The 16,192-nt window shown below is 36.1% G+C and overlaps 1 protein-coding gene across 1 annotated transcript in view; it reads right to left on the bottom strand.

Moving 5' to 3' along the window:
• Positions 1–414: 414 nt before the first annotated feature.
• The window catches only part of LOC136871708 (uncharacterized), a 245,700-nt gene continuing 229,922 nt past the window's right edge, over positions 415–16,192 (bottom strand). Inside the window, exons 18-19 of the mRNA XM_068227141.1 lie at positions 9,715–12,021; positions 415–2,570 (exon numbers count right to left, since the gene is read on the bottom strand). Coding sequence (XP_068083242.1) covers positions 2,555–2,570; positions 9,715–12,021 — 2,323 coding nt within the window. The 3' untranslated portion in view covers positions 415–2,554. The remainder of the gene's footprint in view (positions 2,571–9,714; positions 12,022–16,192) is intronic.

Here is a 16,192-nt window from a genome sequence, read left to right as displayed (position 1 = left end):
TCCTGAAAATTCGAATATTCACTACATCGGAGAGGAAAACAGGCTGGAAGTGAAGTTCATGCAAGGAGCTGTGGATTCAATGACATCTAACTTCTCTTTGTTTGGCTTAATGAAGAAGATTTGGAGTTCATAAATTAGAGTTCTGTTGTAATGTCATTCATGATCAACACTACTGTGCTGTGGTTGTTACACATTCAATGAAAAAAGAACGGGATCTTTTGGGAAAGTAACCGAGTTGAGAATAAATAGTAAAAAAAATGCAAAATGAGTTATGTACAGTGAATTTCCCTCATGGATACGACACATGTATTAAAATTCAATTGTTAGATATACTGTAATTATATTTGTTCACATCAATTAGTGATTTAAAAATAATGTATGAAATAAGGTAGCAGAATTGAAGAACAGGGATTTATGAAATCTGACAAAACTGGTCAGCATAAATAAGATCAGATATTATCATATAAGATTAAAACTATTAAATAGTAAAATATGCAAGTTATGTGAAAATGATCCATAATACCATTTTGTACATTGAAATAAAAGTAATGAAAAAAGAAAAACACACAACCCTATTTCAACAAGTACCATATGTCTTGTAAATTGTATTGAATGTAAAATTTTTGTACTTCGAGACTTTTATCAGAGAAGTTACATACTATTTTTGTAACTTCAGTTTCAAAATGTAATTTTCCCTGACAATATAAAGCCGTGACAGTAAACGTGTAAATAAGGTACTTCAAATCACAACCTTTGACACTCCAAACTGAGCAATGTTTAATTATGTCCTTTTTAAATTCTATGCTTAATTTCAATTTAGGGCTGCCATTTTTCCTCTGATTTACAAACCAACCTTGGGTGTAAGAAAGAGGTCCTTTTTGTTTTCACTTTCTTAACACAATTCTACATTCTGCCAATTGCCATTTTATGGGAACTTAGGTATGACAAACTTCTTACTGTGTAGAAGGTAGTAGATTTATGAATTTGCTTTCAGCAAACAAAATATTTAAGTAAATAAAAAAATTATTATTATCTCAAAAATATCACCATCTAATACTATCCTCATCTCTAACATAGTACAGTTCAAATAAAAAAGAACAATATGCTTTACTTGTTTTCAAATTTAAGTACATCTAAACTGATCGACAGTGATAAAAGGTTGTAGTACTCTTAATATATATACAGTATAATATATATTTTAACTTAGAGGACAGGGTACAAGTAAGTGCTTTCTCGCTATGGCATATGGTGTGAAGGTATGTTCTAGATTTTTAACTTCATCAGCATTCTGCATAAAAGTGTCAACTCCGACATTTCAATAGATTTTCATTATAAATGGAATAATAAATGAGTAATAGTTTTAATTCTTGAGTAGACAACAAGAAAATAGTATATAATTCTCAAATATAAGCAAGGGATGTACTTTGATAACTACTTTAAATGCTAAAATTTGAATTTCTTTGAAATACTGTCAGATATTTTATACTCAAGATAGAAAACAAATATATTCCCACAAAACTGGGAAGCATCTACACTGTTACTGTTGACAACAAAAAAGGTGAGCACTAGTTGTGGTCCAAACCTTCAGTATTGTTCTGAACATAAATTTAAGGGCTGCAATAAAATTTAAGCACTTTCAAGACTTTGAAAATGAAGTTTTCTTTTCCAACCACTTTTGGTGATTTTCTTAAATATACAAACACAGGAATAATTAAAATCAAATTCCATTAGTAATCTCATTTTTTGTACAAAGTGAAGAATGAATGGATGTGTCTGGGAAACTCTACTCCACAAAAATCCTGTACAAAAGAGAGAAAAATAATACCAAATAAAAGTGAGATAACTATGTCTGCTTCCTAGTTATAAAATTTGAAGCTTATAAAGATTTCTTTTACCATTTTATCCTAAAATGGAGTCTTACAATGTATTTCAGATTGCCAAAGATATCCTGAACGATAGCTACAAATAGTATATAAAACTTGAACACTTTTGGATGTTTAAGTTAGTGATGGTCATGACAGATCAGATACAGCTACAAATGCAGTAAACTATGGAAAGTCTTATTCTACACTCAGTCTCTCACAGTTGTAACAATGCACTCTTCACAAAACTAAAAATTAAAATAACCTCTCTAAGACTAGTAAGGGCCTGTATGTGCTCAGCAAAAGTAATACAGCACTACCTCAAACAACATAATTGTACTTCTGAAACATTCAGGATAGAAATGGACAATCGTCATAATAAGGTACTTAACCCACATCAGAAATCTTAGATCTATTTACAGAACTCTGGCAAGAGTAAACAATGATTCTCATTAGTTGCACTTAATATTTTGACAAAGATCAACAAGTTATAAACAAAGCACTACAGTTCTATATTCACACGTAATACTAAACTTCTGAAGATCTAAAATTTTTAATGGTAACTGGATTTTTCTTGAGTGAAATAAACCTTTAAATACTTACAGAAATAATTCACATTTGATTCTTATTGTGCTATGCAAATATGCACAAGCACAAGAATATTGCAGTCGTTTACAAAGATTCCCAATCAATTAAGGTGGTGGTTTCCTGAAAGTATAAAGTAGAGTTTGTACATATGACAATTAAAAAAGCTATAATGTCATCTTTTTAAACTTCTCAAATAATTATTTACACAGAATAATGGAGGTTGAAACACTTTTATTCAGTTACAGTAGAATTTAATTGATTTGAACCAGAAGGGTCCAGGAAAAATAAATAAATTAACCATGATTTTGAATTAAACAATATTACACAATGTACTTGCCCAAATCTTGAACTCAAAACGATCCCTACTTTATCAGTGATTCCTCAGGTTGCAAAGACAGTAAAATATGACAAAAAAATAAAAATAATGATAATAAGTACCATGTTTTCTTTTAAGCAGACATGATGGGAAAACTCGCAAACAATTCTGAACATAACACAATACACTTCACAGTTTTAGTGAACTAGGCTGGTCTTAATGTCGACAGCTGCCAATCAACTTCACAGAGGAGTTCTGGGGTTAGGCCTAATAAGCAGACTCAAATATTGCTACCTAGAAGAGTGTTCAAGGAATATACCCTCAGGCAGCCAAGACTTTGAACTTTTTCTTAGCTTTGCAACCACTACAGCTCCATTTTCAGCTACAGCATGATTCAACACTATATTCGCCCAAGCAGCATTCCATCATCCTTAAAACATAATTTTTTGAAAATATCACTGTTCTGATAAGTTATTTTTGCTTTGAATTAAGCAATATAATACCGTATTTGAATTAAACATGAATTTTTAACATTGTATAGGAATGTCAAGGGACTGCTAGAAAAGTTAAAATTATTCATGAATTTGAATTAACCAAGTTCTACTGCATGTAGTATCATGATAAAATGAAGCTTCACAAAGGGTTCTTTCTACCTTATTGTATGGTTAACTCTTTGAAATTTGGATTCTGTTCTTCAATTTAAAGCATTCTTGATAATGATACCAGAAGCTGATAGTAGCTGTGGTCAAATTGGCACATCCTAAAGACTCGGAAAATGTCTCTATTATCATTGTGACACCAGCTGTGAAAGCCTAACTTGATATTCAGTAATAAAACGAAAAGAAAAAAAAAATGGTTGATCATCTTCATTATTGTAGGTTAGGAAGCTAATGCTTCTTTCCCTGTGGACAGTGTCAACTTGTTTATACTGTCAGATCTTTCATCCGTGCTACTATAAGGCGTTTACAATGACAATGTCAGTACTATCATTATGGTTGCCATATCACAGCAGGAATGAAGACGCATTTAACAAATTGGCACGGTCTACACGAGAAGAAGTTTTAGGTAGATGTCCATCATACTTTACTGCATAAAAGAAAACATTCAATGTTCATTCATTCACTGCACCTAAAGATATCAAATGTTGCTCTAGCATTACATATATTCCACAGAAGGATTGACTTAAATAAACAGTGATATATTTAATCATTATTTTATAGCATGTTCAGAATGTTCTGATCAATAAAGTTTGTTAAAACATAATAGACAGTACCATAATATAAAACAATAAAGTAATCATATCATGCAAAAACATAGGGTTATTCAAATTTATTTTCCTATATTAGTCTAAGTGGTCAGGTTAGATTATTCATTCCACTGTCAAGGAATTATGCTCATTGTTGGTTGGTTTTTTCTTGTTATTAGATGGCATCACAGAAGTTGTTGTCTAAGCTTTATGTGTCTGATCAATCTTAAAATCAGTGGTGGTAGGCTCTCAAGAGCACATTAGATGTCCATCATACTTTACTGCATGGATACACATGCATGGATAATTTAAAATCGTTTCTTTTGTTTCGACCTGTTTTGACAGCTGTTCGTTTTGACTGACAATGCATGGAGCACTTTGGATTTTGTGCTATGATCCTGAAGACTATGCGCCTGTGCAAGCAGATTACATCATGGTTTATGCACAGATATCCCCATAGCGAGGAGCACGGTAATGTATGTGCCTTTCCCGCGTACAACCCTCTAACCAGATATCGTATTACAGTTGACCAGTCGAACCCCACTGTCGGCAGCCCTGAAGATGATTTTTCTGTGGTTTCCCATTTTCACAACCAAATGCTGGGTCTGTATCTTAATAAAGGCCATGGCTGCTTTCTTCCCACTCCTAGCCTTTTCCTATACCATCGTCGCCATAAGACCTATCTGTGTTGGTGCGTATAAAACAACATGTAAAATAAAAAAGAAATAGAAAAAAGAAAAGAAAAGTTGACCAGAAGGGTCTGCCACTATCCCCATTACAGTTAGCTGCTGCCTCCCAGAAATTACTATTGCATTATCATGCTGAAAGATTTTGCTAGTAATTTTAGTCAGGTTGGACGGTGTTTGTAATTGTGGGAAGAAATTTACTTTACGCTGCAGGTGGAGAATCATTTCAAGTGAAATTAATTTGAGTAACGGTAACTGTGGTCACATAATTTTGATGCTGTTGTCATACCCTAGTGAGCGCTGTGCTACGTAAAAACCAAGAATATTGCTCGCATCCTTTAACATTCACTACAGTACAGCATTGTAGCAAAGTTGCTGTGAACTTTACTTTCACCGAACAGAGTAGCTTCAGCTAACAGTGGCCACGGCTTTACTGTGGCTTTTCAACTCTATATACAGGAGGCGATGGGCTGGTCCCGTGGTTTTCCGTGGTTTCCATTCTTCCCACTAAGACGAATACTGAGACAGTTCCTTTTATAAGCCATGGCCGCTCCCCTCTCATCTTCACCACAATACATTTCCTGGCTTGACAGAAGACGTCACCCTCTAGGAGACTTGTCTTACCCCACCAGGGTATGGAATGAAAACATTTTAGTAGTAGTAATTTTAGTTTTGTTGTACACTCACAGATAAAATGGATCCTCTGTTATAGCGGTTCTATCATATTATGAATGGAGAAGGAACCGTACAAAGAACTTTTAGTGAAATTATTTAATATGTTGTTCTTTATGGACTTGCATTATACTTTGGTACATATGAGATGTGAACAAAAATGTTGTGAACTTTCAGAAATTTTTTTCATGAGCTGCCACTGTTTAAACTGAAACCTGAATGGAGGTATGAGAGTCCCCAATTCTGGTACATCATCCATGTCAAACTAAAAACCTCAACTAGGCCGAATTATGTGAATGAAAGATGGTGTTGGTCACACACACACACAAAAAAAAGTCATATGTAATCTGCAATAAAGCATTCAAATATTTCTTTACAAAAATATATTTGTGCTAGTAAGGAAAAACAAAAATACCGGTAACATATTTTTTTCTAAACAATATCTGACATCTTTTTTCTGTCGCCAGGAGAAATATTATTTACTGTGGCTTCATTTCAGACTGAAACAAGATGCATGTCTGTCAATCTGTATCTAGCAGAGACTTGTTTCCTTTCATTATTGAGAACAGTTATTCGCAAGAGTTATTCGTATCATAGAAATAATTTTGCATACGAATTTGCAAATTTCTACAAATCACTTGAAAATTTGCAAATGTTCCAGGATTGGATGAAAATGTTACATATAGGGGTCTAGATGCATTGTTGTAATTCAGGTTCATTGTGTGGTGTATGTCGACAAGTTATCGCGTAGTTCACTTGTAAATAACAAAATAGTGATTGGAACAACTGTTTTGAGAAAGTGAATATTCTTAGTCACAATATGCTAGCCAGTTTTCACAAGAGTTTCACTTTTCTAATAACCAGGATAAAACAACTTGGCAGTCCCACATATACTATTGTGCCAAGGAGTCAGTCAGTTATCAAAGGAATGAGTTACTGCTATTAACACGTTGAGTGCTAAGTGACCACATATGGGGTCGTACGTTCGTTCAAAATCGAGAACTGTGCAAACCCATTTGGGTGAGCAATAACTGTGTTTTGAAGCTGTATAAAGTATCTTCCTGCCATCTATTAGCTGTCTATTTAAGTACGTTTAAGTACCTTTCATTCGTCAATTCCTGTTTTGGCGCGACTCAATATGGGTACGTCAAGAGTGCTTTGTGGGTGACAAAGTCACTGTCTATCTCACGCACGGATTGTTTATGTAAATGTGTAGTTCTGTAAGTTTCCCGTTTCTTTAAGTCACTATGAATAAATCGAGCAGTAGAAGACAGTGCAGATAGTCTGGGTGATATACTGAACAAGTTGGACAATGATAATATATAAGAAGTATACAGTTAGAGGGATTTTGAACCCAGTATAGAGCAAATAGCGATCTCACACATCCATCCAAACTGATGAATTACAAACTTCAGCATATACTTCCCCACTGTACTCTGGGTTTCCAAGCCTCATGTTGCATCAATTTCGACCGACTTCAACCGTCTTCAATGATACAGTCACTGGTTCCCATGTTGCACAATCATCACTGCTAGGTTCTCTTAACCAACTTAAAAGTTATACAAACATATTCAATACTGCATAACTACAAATTCTTCTTATAATATTATGCCCTTGCATCCTAAATCATAAAATTCACATGATTTTCACTACTGTATATAACAAAATTTTATAGGAAAATTTTCTAACCTTAAATCGGGAGATCATAATTTACAAACATTTCCAATAAAAAATCGGGGATCGTACCTTTGTACGGCTCCAGTATGAACAAGCTAACACGCCTCTCATATTCAATAACATATAATGTGTCCCTGCAAAGGAAAAGGTAAGTATGGCCGAGTGTTGGGACATTAACTAATGTATAAATGCTGCTCCATATGGGGACGTGTGCACGTATTCAATTCGTAATGACCAATACGACCCCATACGGGGTCGCAATATTTGACCTAATATTCATAATAAGTTAACTTTATATATATCATAAATACATCCTCATTTTAGTGATCACTTGCTTGGTTAAGCCTGTGAATGTTTTGGTACCAGGGAGTAACTCAATGTTATTAGCCCTTGGCACTTAATGGAAATTCCATGAATTTCGGTCTGGCACTCAACGTGTTAAAACACATTATTAAACTTTTTATATTCTGCTAAATATGAGAAATTTCACTTAACCCACTTCATGTATGAACATTCAGAATGTGGGCCACATTTCACTTATTTCCCCACAACAAGCTGCTTGCTTATGGTACAGAGATGGTGAAGAATTGAGAAGGGAAGACATACAAAATTTCAAAACCAATAGCAGGTTTACCAACAGACAGATATATAGTGATTCAGTTAATCATCAGAAGGGCATCGGTGACCGAAGAGAGCTATCTCACTAGAACTCAAACCTGGTGCTGACGAGTGCTTAAAAGTCATTAGAAATACCTTTGTCAATGTCAATGGGAATCTGCTGCGTATTATTGGTGGTTTTATCTATTGTCCATCACTGAGTTCCCAAAGATGAGAATCCAAAATTTATGATTTAAATAGTTAATTCTAGACTTATCATCACTACATGGTGTGACAATCCTGTCAACGCTCTTGTGTGTATGTTCATTCTCTCAGAAAGGAAGAATGCCAAGAGATATGTACACATCCTGGAGAAGTTTCTTCTTCCCATTTTCTCAATCTAATGATGTAAATAACAGAAAGGTATGAACAAGTGACAGGTCAAGTAACATATAGAAAGTAAGAACATGAAATGGAACACATAATAGGATAAGAAGCAATAATAATTAAATTAATGTCGTAATGGTCCACCTTTCAATACTATAATATGCAATATTTTGAATTACATTAACTAGGGACTAGTTTCGGTCTGGACTAGCCATCTTCAGCCTTAATGTAAAGCATATAATAACTAACAAATGTACAAACACACAATTGACATAAAACAAATGAACAAATTTACAATTGACATTAAAAACTGGGACGAAATTATGAGTAAATTTGAAAAATTTGTACTTTGTACTTTTGTTTAGTTATTATATGCTTTATATTAAGGCTGAAGATGGCCAGCCCAGGCCGAAACTAGTTCCTAATTAATGTAATTCAAAATATTGCATATTACAGTATTGAAAGGTGGACCATTTTGACATTAATTTAATAATTATTATTGTGATTACAATTCAATATGGATCAGAACCATGAAGTTTATATCCAATGATAAAGAGCAATAGAAATTTATATTATCCTTATATTGACCTGTAGGGATCCTTTCTGTGTTTACCCTGTGTTCCTATTATTGTACCATAGCTGTATTCAGTTTTATTTCTTCTCTTCTCTTTATATGACTTCCTTCTTATTCCACACTTCCCATATCAAGAATGAAGATCTGTCAAGATGGCACCCCATTTAATGTTAATGTCCAAACTAGCTTGTTGACGGTTGACAAGAACTGGGACTGATGAGGAGATTGTCTATCTATTTGAAGCTGACAGTATATGAAGATGTGAAGATTGTCTTTGTCATCTTGTGTTTTCCTTGCCTCCCCTCCCTGTACTGACCTGCCTTTGTATTTATTCTGTGTTCCTTTTCATATTCCTATCTTCTATATAGGTACAAATTAAAAATATAACGATCAATTGAGCTTAATAAATGGCAACAACACAGAAAAATGTCTAGTCTGTTAGTGGCTCAATCTTACAAAAGACCAGGAAAAGTATAACTGATGAGTATGAAGAAGAGGTTTCCTTTAATAGTACTTTCTATCAAACCAGTTTAATATAAGTATGTGCTGTTACTCAAGAAAATTTCTCTCTCTCAAACAGTAAAGGTATAATGCAACTGTAGAACACACCTAAGATAGCAGAGAGACTCAGAGAACAAGGAAAAGAAAAGTGAGTTCACTAAAAAGTACAATTAAACAAAAGAAGCTATGTGTTTAGAAAAATATCTAATGTTGTTACTGAAAAAAAAATACACCAAATAATACTGATTTTCTAGCAAGATATATCCTGGACACAATAGTCCACTATTGATTTTATGCCCTATGAAATAAGACAAACTGCATAAAAACCTGATGTTGGGAGTACTATTATGAGAGAGATGGTTTCTTCTCAAGAAGCATAGGAATAACTTTGTCAAACATCAAGTTTTATAGCAGATTCTCTTGTTTCACACAATATAAACTCAAAAGATTAGCATGTCTATTATTTCAGGCTGTGAAAGCATAAACCAAAAGATAAATGATGCCACATTCTAAAAATTACAGTACGCTACTTAAAATCAAAACATAATCTTTACTAATAACATGTGAAAGTTAAAATCAATGTTACAAAGAAATTTTAACTACTTTACCTAACAGGTAGACGACTGGCTGTATCGGCAAGCTTCAGATTACTCATGTAGCTGTTGAGACTACCCAAACTCAGCCGTTGAGGTCCTTTTCGGCCACTACTGCTGGTTGGGCTTGATGCTCGACTGTTGGGTGCTGTCCTTTGCCGTACTCTGGTGGCATTTCCGTGGAATGGTACCCCTGTAGGACTTGAAGCACGGCTACTCCCAGGACTTGAGTGACAGCTAGCAACCCCTCTAGGTATCTTGCTGAAGCTAAGTCTGTTCCCTTTCCTAAGCAATGACATTTCTAAATTTTCATCAGTAACTGAAAATTCAGGAGAGTCCTTGTCAGTCTTTAAGCTCAAGTCATTTTTAAAAACACACACATTTTCACTACTTCTGTGCTCATTATTGATTATATTCATGCCTCCTGATGATAACTCTTCCTCAGATTTCTGAGATGCTCTCTCCTTTGAAGATATTAGCTGGTCCATACTGGAACACAAAACTTTGGATTGAGCATGATTTTTGTTACTGCAAGACTTCCCATGCCCAGTATTTTTCAAACGTTCAAGATCATCTCTTTCAAGGGAACTGTGCCTTCTTTTATTCTCCAGAGCCAAAGATTGAGGATGCAGAGGAGTTTCAGAAACTTTTAAATTATTTTTTCTATCATCACTATCCTTAGTTTCAGTTTCACAGCCTCGATCCAAGGAACTAACTCGCTGATTATCTTTTGTTACATTATGCGGCCTAGTAAATATTAAGCTTCTTCGTTTGCTAGCTGCATCCAGAGTTTTTGATTCTGAATCACTAAAATTGCGAGTAGTAGATGATCCTTTACGTAAAAAAGTTTCTGTATTATTCCTCATATTTGATGGGATACCACTCTGCTCCCTATCAATATAGCTAAGACGTTTGTTACAAGAAACAGATCCAAGACTCTTTCTAGCTGAAGAACTCTGATTATTCTTTTCAGTATCATTAGAAGATGTTCTTTCAATATAACTATGCCGTCTATTCCCACCCGTATAGCTTCCTTTTCTGAGTACAGGTATTTCATTGCATTTACCACTAAGCCCAGTCCCCTTGGTTACTTTTTCTCCATCCATATAACTGTGTCTCCTGTTAGCAATCACTGTAGCATCCTTTTGTTTCTGTTCTGAAAGGCTACCTTTACCTTTCAGATTAGATGAGCCAGCACTATACATACCTGAGTGACGCCTAAGAACACTATTTTGTATCAACAACTTAGGAACAGAACTTGTTTGTGAAGACAGTTTCCCAGGACTGTTTGCAGTACGTTCACTAGCACCATTGTTAATTGGCTTCTTAGGTATAGAACTATACTTCAATTTTGACTCTGGAGTGACAGGCGCATTAGAAAGTGAATCTGGAGATTCCTTCATGTCATCTACTGATACTGTCACAGAAATTTTCTGTGTTTGAGGATTCACATGACCAATTGCAGAATCACTGGCACTTCGATTTCTGAAGAGAATCTCTCGCAAGTTAGGTATTCTGGATGGAAAGGGTGGTAAGTCTGATGCAGCTAACTCTTGTGGAATCCGTATGCCAGCATCCACGTAGAACTCGTCCTCCAAACTGGAAACGATAAAGTTGGCTCCAAAACTAACTCCAAACTGACTATGATTAGTAGCATCAGCTCTACAATGAACATCACCACAACCACTGTTAGAGTCATGCATGTTAGGCTCTGGAAACCCATCACCCACACTGTGATCCTTAGCTTGGAAACTTAAATTGTGAAGAGGATGGGTTGGTAAACCTCCTCCCTGATTAAAACAAGGAATTCTTCGAACAGAATGTCCACATGAAGCAGGAAGATTACTTCCTTGGCAATGGGGCATTTTTTCTTTGCTTAACATTTTAAATTCTGCAGGCATTACAGGATTTGTCTCAAAGAAGCAGTGCTCCAGAATAGATGGCAACAGAGTAGTATTTTTAACAGTAACTGGGCTCAAATAGTCCCCTGGTACAGTGTCTGCATTCCCACAGGCTAGGGCATTACACTGGGATGACAGTAAGTGATAGTTGGGAACCAATCTGTCAAACTGGGAATTCCCCAAGCGAATGTCTTTTGACATTAAGAAACTTTCTTGCAGCATGTTAAATGCTTCAACATGCAGTTCATGACCCTTTGAAAGAGTATGGTGACTGATGTTAGTAGCAGAGGGTTCCACAATGTTAAGACAATGTTTACACTGAGGACAGTTGGAACAATCAGCATAGCAGTACTGGGGCTCGGAAATGCCACCAGAAGGAGACATGGGCCAGCTAAAACCAAAAGCAGCTAGATACCACCAACTAAGCAATAAGCACAAATACAATATCCGGTACATGAGATTTACAGAATAACCAATAAACTAATGCATGCAATACAATTTAAAAAGGCTTTACAAGGAAGACACGGAACATGTTGTACCGTATCATTAAGCAAATCTTAAAGCAACATACAAGTTAAAATAATTTAATTGCATTGTCTCTTAAAACAACAACAATTATTATCATAACCATACTTTTCTGGGTATTTAACAGGGGCGGTGCGTGGTATTGTTGCAGTGTTGCACAACTCCCAATAATTCTGAACTTCATTTGTCATCTTTTCTTCTAATGTTTTAGTTTAATAAACCTGACATATATTCGAAAACATGTTAAAATGAACCCTCTTTGGTCATTCACTGTACTAATGCTTCGTAACCGCTGCTGGCTTAGAATCAAACTCAGGGGGGTTTGCTTTCCTACGGCAACTCCCTAGCAAACAGCGCGGCGCAATGTACCTCAGCAGGGACAAGCCTAAGCCTGCATAGGATCAGGTAGCATGCTCACCAGTATCGGTCTCAGGGAGTTGCACGAGACTAGCAAGTTCCCTATCAAGAAACAGTTCCAAATGTCCCCGTTAGATTGCGCCACCCTGCGGAGATTAATTCATTCTTACTTCCTCTCCTCTTGCAAAGATAATTTCATTTCCAATTTTTAAATTTACAATTTTTGCTTTACGTTGCACCGACGTAGATAGGTGACGATGGGACTGGAAAGGGCTAGGAGTTGGAAGGAAGTGACCATGGCTTTAGTTAAGGCACAGCCACACATTTGCCTGGTGTGAAAATGGCAAACCGCGGAAAACCATTCAGGGTTTCCGACAGTGGTGTTTGAACCCACAATCCCCCGAATGGAAGCTCACAGCTACGCGACCCTAACTGCGCGGCCAACTTGCTGGGTGATTTCTTTTCCACGCCATACCAGACCACCCACAATATTACCAACATCTTGCTTCAATGAAAAACAGGAGGACACATTTTCAATTCAAGTGAGGCAAAAGTAACTGTGCCAGGCTGAGTAGCTCAGACGGTTAAGGCGCTGGGCTTCTGACCCCAACGTAGCAGGTTCGATCCTGGCTCACTCCGGTGGTATTTAAAGGTGCTTAAATACGTCAGCCTCGTGTCAGTAGATTTACTGGCACGTTAAAGAACTCATGTGGGACTAAATTCCGGCATCTCGGCGTCTTCGAAAATCATTAAAAAGTCGTTAGTGGGACGTAAAGCCAATAACATTATTATTAAGAGTAACTGTAGTTAGAGTGTATAATTAACCTCATTTCCTGGGTTGTAATTGCCAGATATATTTCAGTTTTAGTAGGAATATAGTTCAGTACTTAACAATAATAGAGTTTCTTGTTATTTCTGTAAGCTATTAAAATGTGACACCGAAATTTTTGGTGCAACACCCAACTTTAGATACCACCAGCCGCCACTGGTATTTAAAATAACAACATGTACCTAAAACACTTGTAAAGATTGTCAGTTCAGAACTTTAGTGTTGAAACTGTAGACCTGGAACTAGAATTACAAAGTGATAGTAAATTTTTTATTACAGTCACTTTTTTTAAAGTACGTATGTAAAAGAATACCCATTGATAATATTTGCAACATAAATATGGATGATTTGTAAATAATGCAAAGATTTTTGACACATAAGAATAAAAATATTGCATAAAGGTGGTTTAAAGAGGGAGGGCAAATGAGATTCAGGTCTTGAATGTGAATCTTCCATTATCTGCTAAGTTTTTTCTCTATTTGTTTGTGGTGTTGACCTCTGAAGATCTTTTGCCACATCAGTTAAGTTTCTATTAAGTTCTTTCTCCAGATTGAACCATGTTTTTGTTTTACATACTTTATGCAAAGGTTGCCAATGTTTGAAATACAGTATACTGTAGTATTTTTTGTGAAGATGACTCATATACCCCTATCGATCCGAGATAATTGGTCTCCCCAGGCAGCTAAAATCAACTATGAAAGTAGTCATTGTGCCTCGCCTTATGTAGTCTCTCCTCCCACCGGCTTCTGCAAGCCCTGGAAGGCATCTTGGAACATATCTTTCGCTTGATTGTCAGCCTCTGTGTAATATATAAGTAATAATAATAACAAATACACAAATTACCAATACGCAAAGTCTCCAAGAGAGGAAACAACTTACAAATAGTAAGTGACCACAGGGGCCTGAAACAAGAACACAATTACTTGCATTGTTGTGTATCAGTATATATAGTTTAATAATAGGATTGACTCCCTATCATGTGAATTACAAATGGTGATGGAGAATTTTAAGTGAGTCCTTAATAATGTTCAAAGCAATGTCATTTAGATAAGTTAAAAGACAATCCAAGGCTTTTCATGTATGTCCACATCAACAGTGGCACAGCAGCCTTACTGCCAAACAGTAGTCCGAAAACACACCAATTTTTCAATGGAACATGATAGCGATAAGAGAGGTACAGTAGACAGGGTTCGTAGATGGACCTCTTCTCCTGGTCGACTTCAGATGCCTGATGTTGATCCCATTCAAAGCAAATTATTGGATCTAAATCTATTACAGAACTATTTAAAATAGTTTTACTTGAATGCGCCTTGTCAATACACCATATAATGAAAGAAAACTATTTATTTTACCATACATGTTTCGGGAAGTCATCCATTCCCTTCATCAGTGGTCAGTTCAAAGAATAAAACAATATAACAACATGAATCTTCCATTACCTGTTAAGTTTTTTTCTTTTCTATTTGTTTGTGGCATCAACCTCTGTAGATCTTTTGCCACATTTGTTAAGATACTTTCTCCAGATTGAACCATGCTGTTGTTTTACATACTTTATGCAAAGGTTGCCAATGTTTGAAATACAGTATACTGTAGTATTTTTTGTGAAGGTGACTTATGTACCCCTATCGATTCTTCCCGAAACATGTATGGTAAAATAAATAGTTTTCTTTCATTATAAGGTGTATTGACAAGGCGGACTCAAGTAAAACTATTTTAAATAATTCTGTAATAGATTCAGACAAGTCAATATGGATAACCATATTAACCTATCATGGTTAAGTTTATCAACAGTTGGATCTAATACGACAGCTTTTGCTGTGCGCCAGTTTATTGCAACAATATCAGCTCTTCGAAAAGATCTTCACGGGTTTTTGATCCTAATGATCTCAAGGATGAGGCTAGAGCTTTTCTCACTTCATGATGTCTTGCGTTCACCAGCAATTCTCCTTCGGGGCATGAGCCCAGTATATGTCCAAGAGTTTCAGTCTCGCTGCAGTTTGGAAAACCCAGTATTGTGCAAACCACTGTAATGATGCACGACATCTTCAGGGCATTTGTCCATTCGGAGCATGAAATCCCCTTCTATTGCTTATCCATGAATTAGTTTGAGGGACATCTGAGTACAGAACGGCTCGCTTACCTCTCAAAGCCTTGTCCAGGTCTCAATGGCATCATTTCAAAGTTCCTTCCATATGTGTCTACCGGTCATTTTAATGGTTTTGGATGGCAAGCTGTTTAGGTCAGATAGGGCTGAAGCATTTTCCACTGGAAGATTTCTGAAGAAGTGCAAATGAGCGTCATTGACATGTAACAAGGTGTTCCATATGTTAATGCACATAAGAAAAGTCCTACTATTAAACAAGGGGAGAGAAGAATACTGCAATGTATTCGAAACATCAGTAACTTGTATATAAAGTACATAAAACACAACACAGTTCAAACATGGAAGAACTTAATTGGTAATGACATTTTTATTTATTTACAATTTGTTGTATGTCGCACTGACAAAGATAGGTCTTATGGCGACGGCAGGATAGGAAAGGCATAGGTACAGCCCCAGCAATTGCCTGGTGTGAAAATGGGAAGCCACAGTAAGCCATCTTTAGGGCTGCCGACAGTGGGGCTTGAACCCAATATCTCCCGGATGCAAGCTAACAGCATGGCCAGCTCGCCTGGTAATGACATTCAAGTAAAATTAGAAGCAAGATATGTAGTTGGAATACAATTTATGAATTAAATAAAAACAGGCACCAACTTTTGAATCCGGTTATCAGTAAATGCCCCCACCCGCACCAACCCTGAGAAAATTTTTGAGTCAAATCCAAGGCATGCTCCTCCCCTACTTGATAATGAGACCACTCCTTTTGCCCTTCCAACAGCT

The sequence above is a fragment of the Anabrus simplex genome, chromosome 1, assembly GCF_040414725.1.
Source record: "Anabrus simplex isolate iqAnaSimp1 chromosome 1, ASM4041472v1, whole genome shotgun sequence".
NCBI lineage: Eukaryota > Metazoa > Arthropoda > Insecta > Orthoptera > Tettigoniidae > Anabrus > Anabrus simplex.
The sequence above is the reverse complement of the archived record's forward strand: the minus strand, read 5'-3'. Positions and strand labels throughout refer to the sequence as shown.